The 12,594-nt window shown below is 32.5% G+C and overlaps 1 protein-coding gene across 1 annotated transcript in view; it reads left to right on the forward strand.

Moving 5' to 3' along the window:
• The window catches only part of LRP1B (LDL receptor related protein 1B), a 1,457,034-nt gene that overhangs the window by 1,282,949 nt on the left and 161,491 nt on the right, over window positions 1–12,594 (forward strand). Inside the window, exons 67-68 of the mRNA XM_069540814.1 lie at window positions 5,056–5,172; window positions 11,819–11,925. Coding sequence (XP_069396915.1) covers window positions 5,056–5,172; window positions 11,819–11,925 — 224 coding nt within the window. The remainder of the gene's footprint in view (window positions 1–5,055; window positions 5,173–11,818; window positions 11,926–12,594) is intronic.

The raw sequence follows: 12,594 nt of genomic DNA on the forward strand, positions 1-12,594 counted from the left end.
CCCATCTCCCCTTGAAGCTAGATATTGTCACATGACTAAGTTCTGACCATTGAAATGTAAGCAGAAGTATTGTGAGGAACTTCCAGGAAGAATACGTTAATGGAGCTTTCTTAAAGTAAAAAGACTTCTTCTTTTGCCTTTCTGCCGTTACTCCTTCAGGCCTGCAAGGTGATGACTCAAGCACTAGTAGTCATCTTGGGCCATGAAATGACTAAGAAAAATGGTAGCCATTAGTTAGGATGGATGGTGGAGCAGAATGATAGAAATCTGTGTTCCTTAGGACATCTAGCCACCATACAATCTCTGCACTGCCCTCCTCCATATACCTATTATGTTCATTTCAGCCAAAAAGTATGTGCCAATAAATCCTACCTACTATAGAACATAAGGAAGAGAATATATTTCCTTGTATCATCACTGTCCCAGAATTCATGACCAGTCAACGAGGTTTAGAATATTTGTGAGCAGCATATATAGGTATTCATTTCCATATGATGCTAACAGAGACCTGGAGGGGGATTTAGAGTGAGAGATAAAAACTATAAGGTTGATTTAAAGAAAGAACATAATGACATCTACAGAGAGAAGTTATGCTTTGATAGTTAACAGATGGTTATCCTGCCCCCAAGATGAGACAAGCTTTTCTACAAAAGAAGGTGCTCCAGTTCTAACTCCACTTCTAACACCATACTTCTGACTCTACAGCGTTATCATCTGGAACACAAGGAAACAAGGAGATACCATGATGGAGGCTCAACTTCTCATAGTTTTTTTTTGCCTCAGTGTTTCTGTGACTATATTACTCACTTTTTTTGTAACAAAAGTCATTGCATGTTACTTAACTGTCTTTAATCATCATGTTTCCTGAACTGGAAGATAGATAGTGATGATTACAAAAGAACATTAGCAAGAACAACAGAAACTCCATATTTCCAATATTTCACTTTTGAATGTGAAGAAAAATTTGCCAATTCATTTTCTCAATGATGTCTTTTAAAGAATAAAAAAATTCAATTTTGGTTAAGTTCGATTTACCAATTTTTCTCTTATTATTATTTTGTGTGTTCTATCTAAGAAATCTTTGCCTACTCCAAGATTATGAAAATATCTTCCTATATTCTACAAGCTTTATATTACATTTATGATCATCTCAGATTAATTTTTGTGTATGGGTATGATAGGTTGAAATTTACCTTTTTCATATAGATAGCCACTTGTTTCAGTAGTAGTTGCTTAAAAAGACCTTCCTTTCCCTATTAAACTGATTTGGAGCCTTTGTTGAAATCAGTTGACTATATGTGTAGTCTTATATTTCTGGTTTCATTTTGCTTAATACTCTACTCTCGTGATTACTATAACTTTATAGTAACTGGAAATAAGGTACTGTAAATACTCTAACTTTGTTCTTTTTTCAGTATTAGTTGATTGTTCTAGATCCTTTGCATTTCAATATAATTTTAGAATAATCTATTTCTTAAAAGTAATTAGATTAGGATAACCTATTCCCTCAAAAATAACTTGCTGGAATTTTTATAGGGGTTTCATTAATTCTATATATTCATTTAGAGAAAATTATAGCAATTTGAGTTTTCTAATCCATGAGCATGATATATCACTGCATTTTCTTGGACTTTATTCACTTTCTCTCAGCAATTTTTATAGTTTTCAGTATGAAGGTCTTACACAAATTTCACTAGTTTTATTTCTAGATATTTGTTGTTTTATTGATACCATTGTAAAAGTTTTTCTTTAAGTTTAATGTTTTGTTATTGCTAATATACAGAAGTATAATTAAATATATACATTGACGTTGTATCCTATGGCCTTCTCAAATTCAGTTATTAATTCCAGCAGTTTATGGACTCCTTTGGATTCCTTTTAGTATAAAGAGAAACTTAAATCTCTCTTTCACCCCTGTCTCTCAGTCCACTTCCCTAGTTCTTGCTCTGCAAGACATCACAGCACCAGATTCTTTTCTTTCTTTTCAGAAATAGGCAAAGCATATACAAAGAAGCACCAACAGTACTGCAGTACGCATTACATACAGTTTTGTGTTTTGGTGGTCCCTCACTCCACCTTTCTGAGAGGATCAAATTTGTCTTGAGTATCTACAATTCATATGAAAATGTATTAAACAAAGAAAACACGTTTTCAAACTTGTTTGAAAACTATATTTTTCTCCAAATTTATAATATCAAAAAATGAAATAAAGCGTAGTTCCAATGCTGCTTAACAATATGAATTAATAGAAAGTGCTACATACTGTGAGTATTTTAATTATGCGAAAGTATTACAATTTGGGATTATATATGTTCTGTTCTACAATCAGTTTTGGGGGCGCCGGTGATTTTCAATATTGGCTGCTCCTTGGAATCACTCAACTTGCTTTAATAAAAATACTGATGTGTGGGTTCTACCCCAGAGAGTCTGATTTTATTGATGTGGGATATGGACTAAGCAAAGGGATTTTTTAAAGTTCCCTAGGTGATTTTAATGTGAAGCCAATTTGAGAACTGCTGTTTTACACCTTACTAAAAAAAAGTATATATAATGTGTGTGTATATATATATGTATATAATGTGTGTATATATATATAATGTATATATATATAATGTGTGTGTGTATATATATATATATTCTCCTCAAGGGAGATTTTAAATGCAGAAGAAGTCTATATAGTTTATATAGTTTGTATTTGTAATTTTTATAAGCAGTGTCATGGATCAAAAAGTTAAATAACTTAGAAACATAAAATTCGAGTAACCTTACCTAAGGCAATTAACCTTTCCACATACTGTTTCTGCACGCCCCAAATTGAAACCTTAGCAATGAACTGTAACTTGCTCTTGTTAAGAAATTAGTGCAGGTCTCTTTGAAACACAAAATATGAAAAAAAAATTAAACATAGAAAACAAAAGTACAAGGATTTAGGGGGGAAAAACTTAAAAACACATTGTGTTGATATTTAGTACTGATTGTTAACCTTTTGTAGTCATGGAGAATTGCTTGGGGACAATGTTGTAATACTAAGTCAAATGGTCTATTTGACTGATTCAGACTGCCCTTTCTTATATTCTTCTATTCTAAAAATTTTAAGCAATATTCTAAAATAATGCAAGAAACACATGGCAAGGAATAAATAAAACTAATGTTACCTAGAGTAGTAGTTTCAGAGGAGTTTGTTTTAATTGACAAAATGAAATAACCATCTAAATACTTCAGTATCAAATCCCATATTTTCAAGGCTTATTATTTAAGTTCCAATCATCCTAACATATTGCTTGATTGAGATGTACATAATACTACATTAGAACTTCTGTAGATTTTAAACCAATTTTTAAATCTAAAGTGAGGTATAACACAGGCAAAAAGGATATATTACAAAACACAGCCCCAACACAGTGACACAAATTAGGTTCTGAGTAATCATTAGCGGATAGGCAGGTAGGCAGGCAGGATGGAAGAGAGGCAGGGAAATATTCTTTCTCTCTTTCTCTATCTATCTATTAATATCTATCTATCTATATGCATATATATATATTAGGCTATATATAATATATACTTATTAGTAGAACAATGCATTTGAAGTCTATCATGAGAATTTCTACAAAATGCAAAATGTTTCTTGAGAAGGATCTGTATATAAATTCCTCCTTTGCCATTTAAGACCATTGTAAAATTGGAGAAATCAGTTAAACTCTTTATTTTTCTCATTTATTTAAATGCATGTAATAGTACTTCTTAGGGATGTTCTGAAGATTGAGTGTGATCATGTTTATGAAAATGCTTACGCAAGAGGTGGGCTGGATCTTCAATATATGATCATTACTTAATTTTCATAATTAAACCTAAATCACTTTTGTTTTCATAATCTTATTTAAATCTGAATTTTATAAGATGCATTCTGTAGTAAAGAGTAGCAAGCACCACCAAATAGCTTATCTTCTCCTTTAGTTAATTTATTTTACTAATCTGAATCGTTGAACACTTCACTGTCCATCTCTAACATGGCTGAGAATAAGGAGTTGATCTAAGTATGTGAAAGAAAAATGTATCCTAAATTGTGCAATGACATTGTTACTCTTATTATTTTATGTATTTGAATTTATACCATCTTGATGCTTTTGACCCTTGGTACTCAGTGTGTGCCATAGACCGAGGATGATGTTGTCACTTAGGGTACTTGTTAGAATTCCAGATCTACTCAATCACAATCTCCATTTTAGCAAAATTCCCAACTAATTAATATGTAGACACATTAAAGTTTAAGAAGTGCTGCCGTAGATTATGAACAGTTGGATATTACTCTTATGAAAATTTAAAAATATATGACCTAAACTCTGCATAAATTCTTATTGCATGAATTTTGTTTCTGGATCCTATGGACACAGGTTTGTTGTAAAGAACACTAAATCAGGAGTCAAAGCATGCTTTTTTGATATTGGCTGTGCCATTTAAAAGTAGTGAAAATGCATCAAGTTCTTAAACTTCTAAGAGTATCTGTTTTGTCATTTGTAAAGTGAAGGGCTAGTTAATACATCTCCTGATACTCAGTGGGATTATTTAGAAGTTTAAGTGAAATGGCACTTTAAGAATTTTCAAGGTCTATACACATTAGGTGCTATTACAATCTATGAGTTTAGATCAGCTGACCACAGGTAGATTTTGAGTAAGAACTTATAAGGGAGGAAGACAAGATGACAACCAGAGTTTAATCATTTCTTTATAGCTGCTGCTTTATATCAGAAATAGAAGGTGGCTTAGGAAATGAGTGTCCTAAAGAGAAAGGTAGTTTTGGATAATTTTGATCTTTATTTTTACTGATTGATTTGTGTTGACTTTGAGTGGTGGTCCAATCAGTTACTTTGTAATTAGCTCACAATGAAATTTTATTCAGAACTTGCCTTCAGTTTTTCCTAGGGATGCTCTCAGTTAGTAACTGACTTGAGATCTGAGGAAATATCATGTCCCCTGGATTTGACATGGCAGTGAGGACGTCGTGAGGGATGTCTTTATGGAAGTCAACGATGCAAATTCTGGTTCTTTCCATTACAGATAAAAAGACTTGTGGTCCTCATGAATTCCAGTGTAAAAACAACAACTGTATTCCAGATCACTGGTGGTGTGATAGCCAAAATGACTGCAGTGATAATTCAGATGAAGAAAACTGTAGTAAGTAACTCTTGCTTGAGAACGTTGCAAGCTTGACAGCGTATTTAATAAGCAGGATAGCAATTTTTAGTTCGGTTAAGGTATGAATTTGAACCTGTCTGTCCTGCAGCTCACATTTTTATACATATATTCACATTTGAACAAGAATATTCAGACTAAATTGACCTAAATCTCAAACGGTAGAATTATTGAAATGCTCATCCTGGGAGTCATTTTCTTACATTTATCAGAATTAGTATGAAAGTATCATGAGGTTTAATGTAACACATTAGTATGCAATGAAGGTAGCCCTTGATGCAAATTCATACAAAGAGCTGAATGATATGGAGACAGTACAAAACATATCATTCTTTAATGGATGGAATTCATTTTATTTGTGTCAAATCCTTTTACACTACAAATTCACCCAAGAGCATCTTTCAGTGAAATATCATTTATTCTCTCTGGAGTGGTGAACACCATATGTATTCAGGATGCTTTCCTCTCAAAATAGAATAAAGCTATTATCATCATCTGCCTCCTGCATTTTTATGTAATAAATTTAAAAGACATTAATTAACCAACAATTTTATTTTCTAAGAAGCATGACAGTATGTAAAATTGTGATAGTATCTCTATCTTCTAGCATTAATTTCTGAATGTATTTCTTACTGGCACTTTCTTATGCTGCTGTTTAAATAAAGAGACAATATAATCATGTTCAAAATAAGATAATAATCAAATTCCATTGATTAAATATTTACATTCTGCTACTTCCAAAAAGGATTTTATGATAACAATAATGTCTACTCTTATGCATTGGACTTAGAGCATTCATTTCCCAAGATACAGGAGACAAAATAGGAATTGTTATATTAAAGCATGGGGATATATTATTTAAAAGCATACGATTAGTAGAGTCATAGCTTTAATACACCACTTGGATGTTCAGTTTGCAAAATGTCAACAAATGTTTTGAATAACTTTCAGAACTTAATCTGAATAGTGTTTGAGTATCAGGTACATTAATTATGAAATCTCTGGATCATTATGATTATGAAATACTTTGAATATAGAAAGTATTACTATTATTACTCCCTCTTCACATAGATATCTCCCAACTGATCGTACTCTTTAGAAAGGTAAAGAATATTGCAGAGAGTCATTAGAGTGTTCTAGATTCCTTTAATCAGTAGTTAAAAAAACAATTTTTATATAGCATGTTTTCAGATTCTGTCCAGTGATTAAAATAAAAATCTAATGGGGTGATGGTGGTAAGAATAGAGGAGAAATATAAAAAAGAAACAATTATTTTATACTTTTAATTTAGTTTATTTGTATTTCAGAGCTTAAATACACAGATAACTACTTAGCTTAGTTTTGGATACATTTAGTGTTAGTTATCAATAATATACCTGAGAGGAAATGCCTGTGACTGAAGGATATTGAAAACAAGAGAGGGTAGGTGGGAAGGCAACACAGGAGACTCACATCTTGGGAGACTCACATCTTGGAAGACTCTTTATTCAAGTGGTAATTTAAATTGTGTGAGAAGTTAGGTTACTGCTTTAATGAGAAATAAAGAAGAATGAAGGGTTGAGAAAGCTCACTTCTGAGTCTCCTGGGGTTTCTTAAGTGGCTGAATATCATTTTGCTGACATCTCCTAAAAGTCATCTTCTGATGCAAGAAAGCAAGGAGAAGGAACATTGCCTCTCACTTGTCACCATGGAAACTTAGTGATAAATCATTGTAGCCATAGAGCCCTTAAGAAAAAGCAAGAGAATTGACTGCAGTATCAAGCATTGCAGTATAAACTACCCAGTTTTGTGTGTATCTCTTTTAGTCCCTACTCACTCTGAGCTTGTGGCTAAGACAAGTAATATTGATGAATTTGCAGAGGAGAGATGACAGTGAACAGGAATGAAGCATATTATAGTTGTGACATGGAAGAATAGAAGGCATACACAGGATAAGTATCAGAGTGGGTAACATGTTAAACATGTAAGAATATGTAAGAGAAAGGATCATGGGCTCTACATCATTGAGTGGTGTTTGAAGATACCATCTTGACTAGGCCAGAAAAATGGGAAGATTTAAGCATTGAAAATGCCAGTTCCACATAGACAGAAGCTGAGTCTCTGAAGAATGAGAAGAAAAAATACAGTATATCTATAGGGAACACCAAGAGACTAGTCCCATAGAAGTCAGCCTTAGAAAAAATACTGTTGTTGTATTAAAATGCTTTCAAGATATTTCCAATATCTTATTATCAATTGAAATTATTATAATAATATGTATATAATTACAACAGAACTATTTTAATTATATACACATAATTATAATATATATTGTAATTATGACTATATTATATACATCACACAATTTTATATATATAATTATAATATATATAGATGACAAAAATATACCCAAAAGGACAGTGGTATAATGTTATTATGTTTTCTAAATGTTATTAGTCAACGATATGCATTTTAGTGCACATTTTGTCATTTATTGTTAGCTCTTATTAAGTAGTGAAACATACCAGAGATAGTAAGTTGGCCTTATACAATAGCAACATGCTTTTTTTTTTTTTTTACAGGCCTGCATACTATCACACAACATTCGCTTGCATTCCATTGCCTCACTTATTTCTTTATCACATTTATCTGAGTTCCTACTTAAATATCTGGAGATGGTCTAAGGAGTAGGGCTATGTACCATGGTCTAACACAGTGCCTGACACATATTTATAATATTGGCAATGTATTTTAAAGTTTTCTTTTGGACTTCTTTGTTTGTGAATCATATATAATGAATTAATGTTTTAAATTGTATTGGAAACATTCCGGCCATAGATATGGGAAGAGCTGGAATAGCAGTGGAGCAATTAACTGCCAGCTATGTTTTAGTTTAATATGCTTTCTAATGTTTTATATCTACATAAGATAATTAGTCCATTGTCATTTCATCATCTGATGATGATCATTTCCCTTGTTAAGTGTTCAGCAGGGACACTTTGCTTCAGCAGTGATTTCTGCTCTTAAAAATAAGAAAATTTCATTGTTATTGGAGTAATTTTTTAATCTGGATCAAAGGTTTGGATATATTTGAGAAATCTTGACATCTCTACTATTTTCATCAGCAACAAATATATATATAGCATGTATGCCTTCTAAGTAATTGATGTGCAAAATAAAATTATTTCATATCTTTGCATTATTAAGAAGTAACTAGCATTCCAATAGATTTTAAAGTATCAAATAATTTGATCAACTAGATCAAGGTTTATGTAGAAAGACAAGCTGCATCTGCCTTATTTGAATTTCTAGTACTTTCACACTGAATTTATATGAAAAGATTTTTTGTATAGCATGTCAGTTATACTAATTGTATTCTAAAAATTCTCCTCAGATGCTCACACCCACATTGATATAACTGTTGAACTTATCACCGAGGGTTTATGATAGTATACTCAGTGGAGAAATTGGAGTCTGGAAGCTTTTCTGCTATGCCACTAACTCTGTGGCTTTGAAAGTTGCTTTTATTTTCTGAATATAGCTTCTTAGATTTTGTGCAAGACGGCTCTCATAGTTCGTTTCAATTCTGAGGCAGTATGTTTGTGCCTTCACTAGTATCAAAGGAAGTGACCAATTTATACTATGCCTTTATTTTTTATCCTTATTATAGAATCAGCCTTCTGAAACATGCCCTGTAAAGGCTTCTTGGCTGTGAATCTAGCATGTTTAAATGAGATTTATGGAAAACCTGGTTAATCGTTCATGTATGGGATTCCCTATCTATTTTAGATCCGGGGAATAGGTAATATCAGACCAAGTTAGTGTGGGAAAAACATTTTAGAAATACTAGGGAAAAATGTCACATTTAAATTTTCTTTCCAGATGGGTTAGATTTCAGGTATAGTCATTTTTTTGTTCTTTTTCACAAGAAAAGTGCCAACTATCACACCAAGTTCTAAAAATTGGTCTTTTACTTTATCCTGAAAAGATCAAAGGCAAGATAAACAATTAGAGAGTACAATCACTTAGGATCTTCTCTCATAACAAAACTACATTTTCCTCAAGAGAGAATTTCTTTTGAGATAACTAGTAGCAAAAAATTTTAAGGCATATAGATGAGAGTTAGAAGCAGATTAGCTTCCCCATTCCTTGATGTCATTTGTGTATGTATAAATAATTCAGGATTATTATTCAGAAGTAGATTTGCTGGCATTTTTTAAAAACATGGTAGAAGCATACAGAATTTCCATTTGTATTGAAAAATGCTTTTCTAAGCAAGTCTTTCAGTTCCTTTGCACACATATTGGAATGGAATAATTAACAATTGTAAGACAAGTCTCTATAGATCAGATGTTCTGTGGAACTATTGGGCAAATGCCTTGAACTACTACCTATACAACTTTTCTATAACCCTGCATCAGCAACATCCAGCCCTCCCCATAGCAGTGTGTAAAACCCTGTGAAATTATTGCTGCTTAGCACATGATAAACACACTTGCTTTTAATTAGAATAAAGGTAAATTAGAATATTAAAGGAAGAATTATCCTGTTTGGATACCCTCATGTCCATGAAATAAAATGATTCTACTGCTGTTGTAAAACATCTAAATATACTATGTTTTAGATGTACTCTCTCTTTATTATTTAATGAAAATATTTTAATGTTATTTACCATCGTTTCATGAATTGAGCATTGATTCATTAAGTAATTTATTTTACTATAATTTCTTTTCCCTGAGAATAAAAGTGCATGTGTCTGCAGATAGATGGAGGGTGAAACAGCTTCAGTATGGATGGATAAAAAGAGAAAAAGGGTTTTCTTTTATTATTATTGTAAAGTGAAATAGACATTGCTAGACATGTGCCTTGGACAATTAACTTGACTTTTCAGGGCTCTAATGTCAATTCCTGAAATAGGTGAGCACTTATTACTTCTTCAGTGGTATAGGAGGCAATGATACGGCCTAGCAGTAAAAGTATAGGCCCTGGTATCAGGTTGTCTAGGTTCAAGTTCAATACTAGCTCTTTTGCCTGCTGGGTGATTTGGAGTAAATTTCTTATCCTCTCTGTGCTTCAATTTACTCATCTAAAAAAGGATCCAACGATAGCACCTACCTTACAGAGTTGTAAATATTAACTTACAAGCTAATTCAAGTGCTTGGCATTAACTTCACCTAGTGCCTAACAACAAACAAGAAATCAGTAGCTGGTAATTTTTATTATTGTTATAATTAGTAATATTAGTATTAATAAAGTTGTTTTTAAAATTAAAATGTAGTATGTGTAAATATAGTGCAAAGTCAAAAAGAGAAACTGTTCTTGTAACGCTGTCTAAACAAAGGAGTATTGAAAAATGAGGGGGGGGTCCCCCCTTATCATGCTATTGATAAGCATCTTATCTTATTCATAGTCTGAAGTTCACAATTTAAAGTCCCAGAGCAGAGCAAAAAGCTCTGATACATATTCCACTTTTCACAACTCTTCCAGTGTTCTCAGACGGGGTCTTTATATAGAAATGTAGGAGTCTTCATGATAGCAAACATTCAAGATGTTTTCGCTAGAAACCTAGTGATTGTGTAGAGCAATATTCAAATACAGGCTGAATTATGCACAGTCTTTATGTAGAAAATTATGCTTCATATGAATATTCCTTAAATTTAATTTCAGTTACCTATTTCTCTTTCATCCGAACAAGAATATTATTGTGTGTGAAACAGCTGTAAATACAGTTAATGACTGGGGGAAAACAAGAAGGGGTTCTCTCATCATACCAGATATCAGTTTTCTTTGGAGAAACAAAACCAAACAATAGATGATGCCCAGCAGTCAAATTGATTACTTGCAGGAACAAATTTCTGCAATCCTACTTCATTGTCCAGATGAAACATATTCCACATAGGAATGAAGCCAAATAGCAAGTCACAATGTTTGGCTTATATCCTATGTGGAATATGGTGAAGCATAATTAAATTAAATTGGGAAATTATCTAAAATGGCAGGTAAATTATGTAGGGCATAAGCAAACAATTGCATAAATAAAGAGGCAATTTTCAAAAAAGAGTCTCCTCCTGCCTCTTCAATCCTTACCCACCCAGTCCTGTCCAATAATACCCCCATGTATAATTTAGTTCTAGGAACTCTGGATTTTCTGGGGACAAAATTGAAGAATTAGAAAGTCATTAGAATATATAATAAAAAGTCAAGACCCAAATTCTAGAATCTTCAGTAAATAAACAGCCCTGGGTACCCACAGGGAGTAACAAAATGTCTTACTTGCTTTAAGTAAATACATAAAATGACTCAGAATTTCACCTGGAAAAAATTGTTGTTTCGTTTTAATGTGTAGATTTTTATGCCTTTTAATTTACTTTCCTGCTGCATTTTTATTCAACAGTAGGCTATTTGTCTTTTGTCTTTTTTTCAATTTGTTTCTATAATGCCACTTTCTATTCATGACTTTAAAAATAAATTTGAAAAATCATTATATTACATACCATAGATCCTTCATGAAACATTTTTTCTAAACAATTTATTGGTTCTGCTTGGCTAACCTTTATTTTCTTAATGCTACCTCATGTTGTATGTCATACAAATTTTAGAATGAAGTTGCATATAAGAGAATAACCCTGTGCTATTTTTCTGTCCCCAGAGCCACAAACCTGTACAGTGAAAGATTTTCTCTGTGCCAATGGGGACTGTGTTTCTTCAAGGTTTTGGTGTGATGGAGATTTTGATTGTGCAGATGGCTCTGATGAGGTAGGCATCTTTGCAAAATCAAACAAAAAATAAAGCAATTCCTTAAACTCGCATTTGTAATTATTATTCATTTCAAGGAGTGTGACAAGGACAGCTCTGAATGCATTTTGCTCCTGACACACTGAGATAAGTGTTATATCTAAGCGCCGTGCTACACACATCCAGCACAGGGAAAAGCTCTTGTGCTACTATTAACAGTTAATTTTATAGTCTCTTTTACCTCAAGTGGTGAATGGTTGGGTTGGGAATAAGATGTTTGGAAACCCTATTCCCTATAGCTGATGCCCTTGCCATCTGTGAATTTGTTCATAAATTTGCTGCAGTATTTATAGTCAGGACTAATATTTTTATGCATTTTAAACAGTTTCTTCTCCCCAATCTCTTTCTTCAGTACATATAGTCTTATAGACTTAGATATGGGTCATCAATTTTTATGAAACCGCAGGTTTAGCTTAGCTTAGATGATGAATCACAATCCATTTATAATAAGCTCTACAGACACACAGTTAAGTGAAAAAGTTTAGAATTTCTCTGGATAATTCTGTAATCTTAGATTGTGCTAACATTTATAAAACTTCACGCAATTCATTACTTATGCATCTGTGTATTCATGTTACAGATATTAATCACTCCATGATGCTTTAAAAATAATACATGACACACAGTAAT

The sequence above is a fragment of the Delphinus delphis genome, chromosome 7 (genome assembly GCF_949987515.2).
Source record: "Delphinus delphis chromosome 7, mDelDel1.2, whole genome shotgun sequence".
NCBI classification, from domain to species: domain Eukaryota; kingdom Metazoa; phylum Chordata; class Mammalia; order Artiodactyla; family Delphinidae; genus Delphinus; species Delphinus delphis.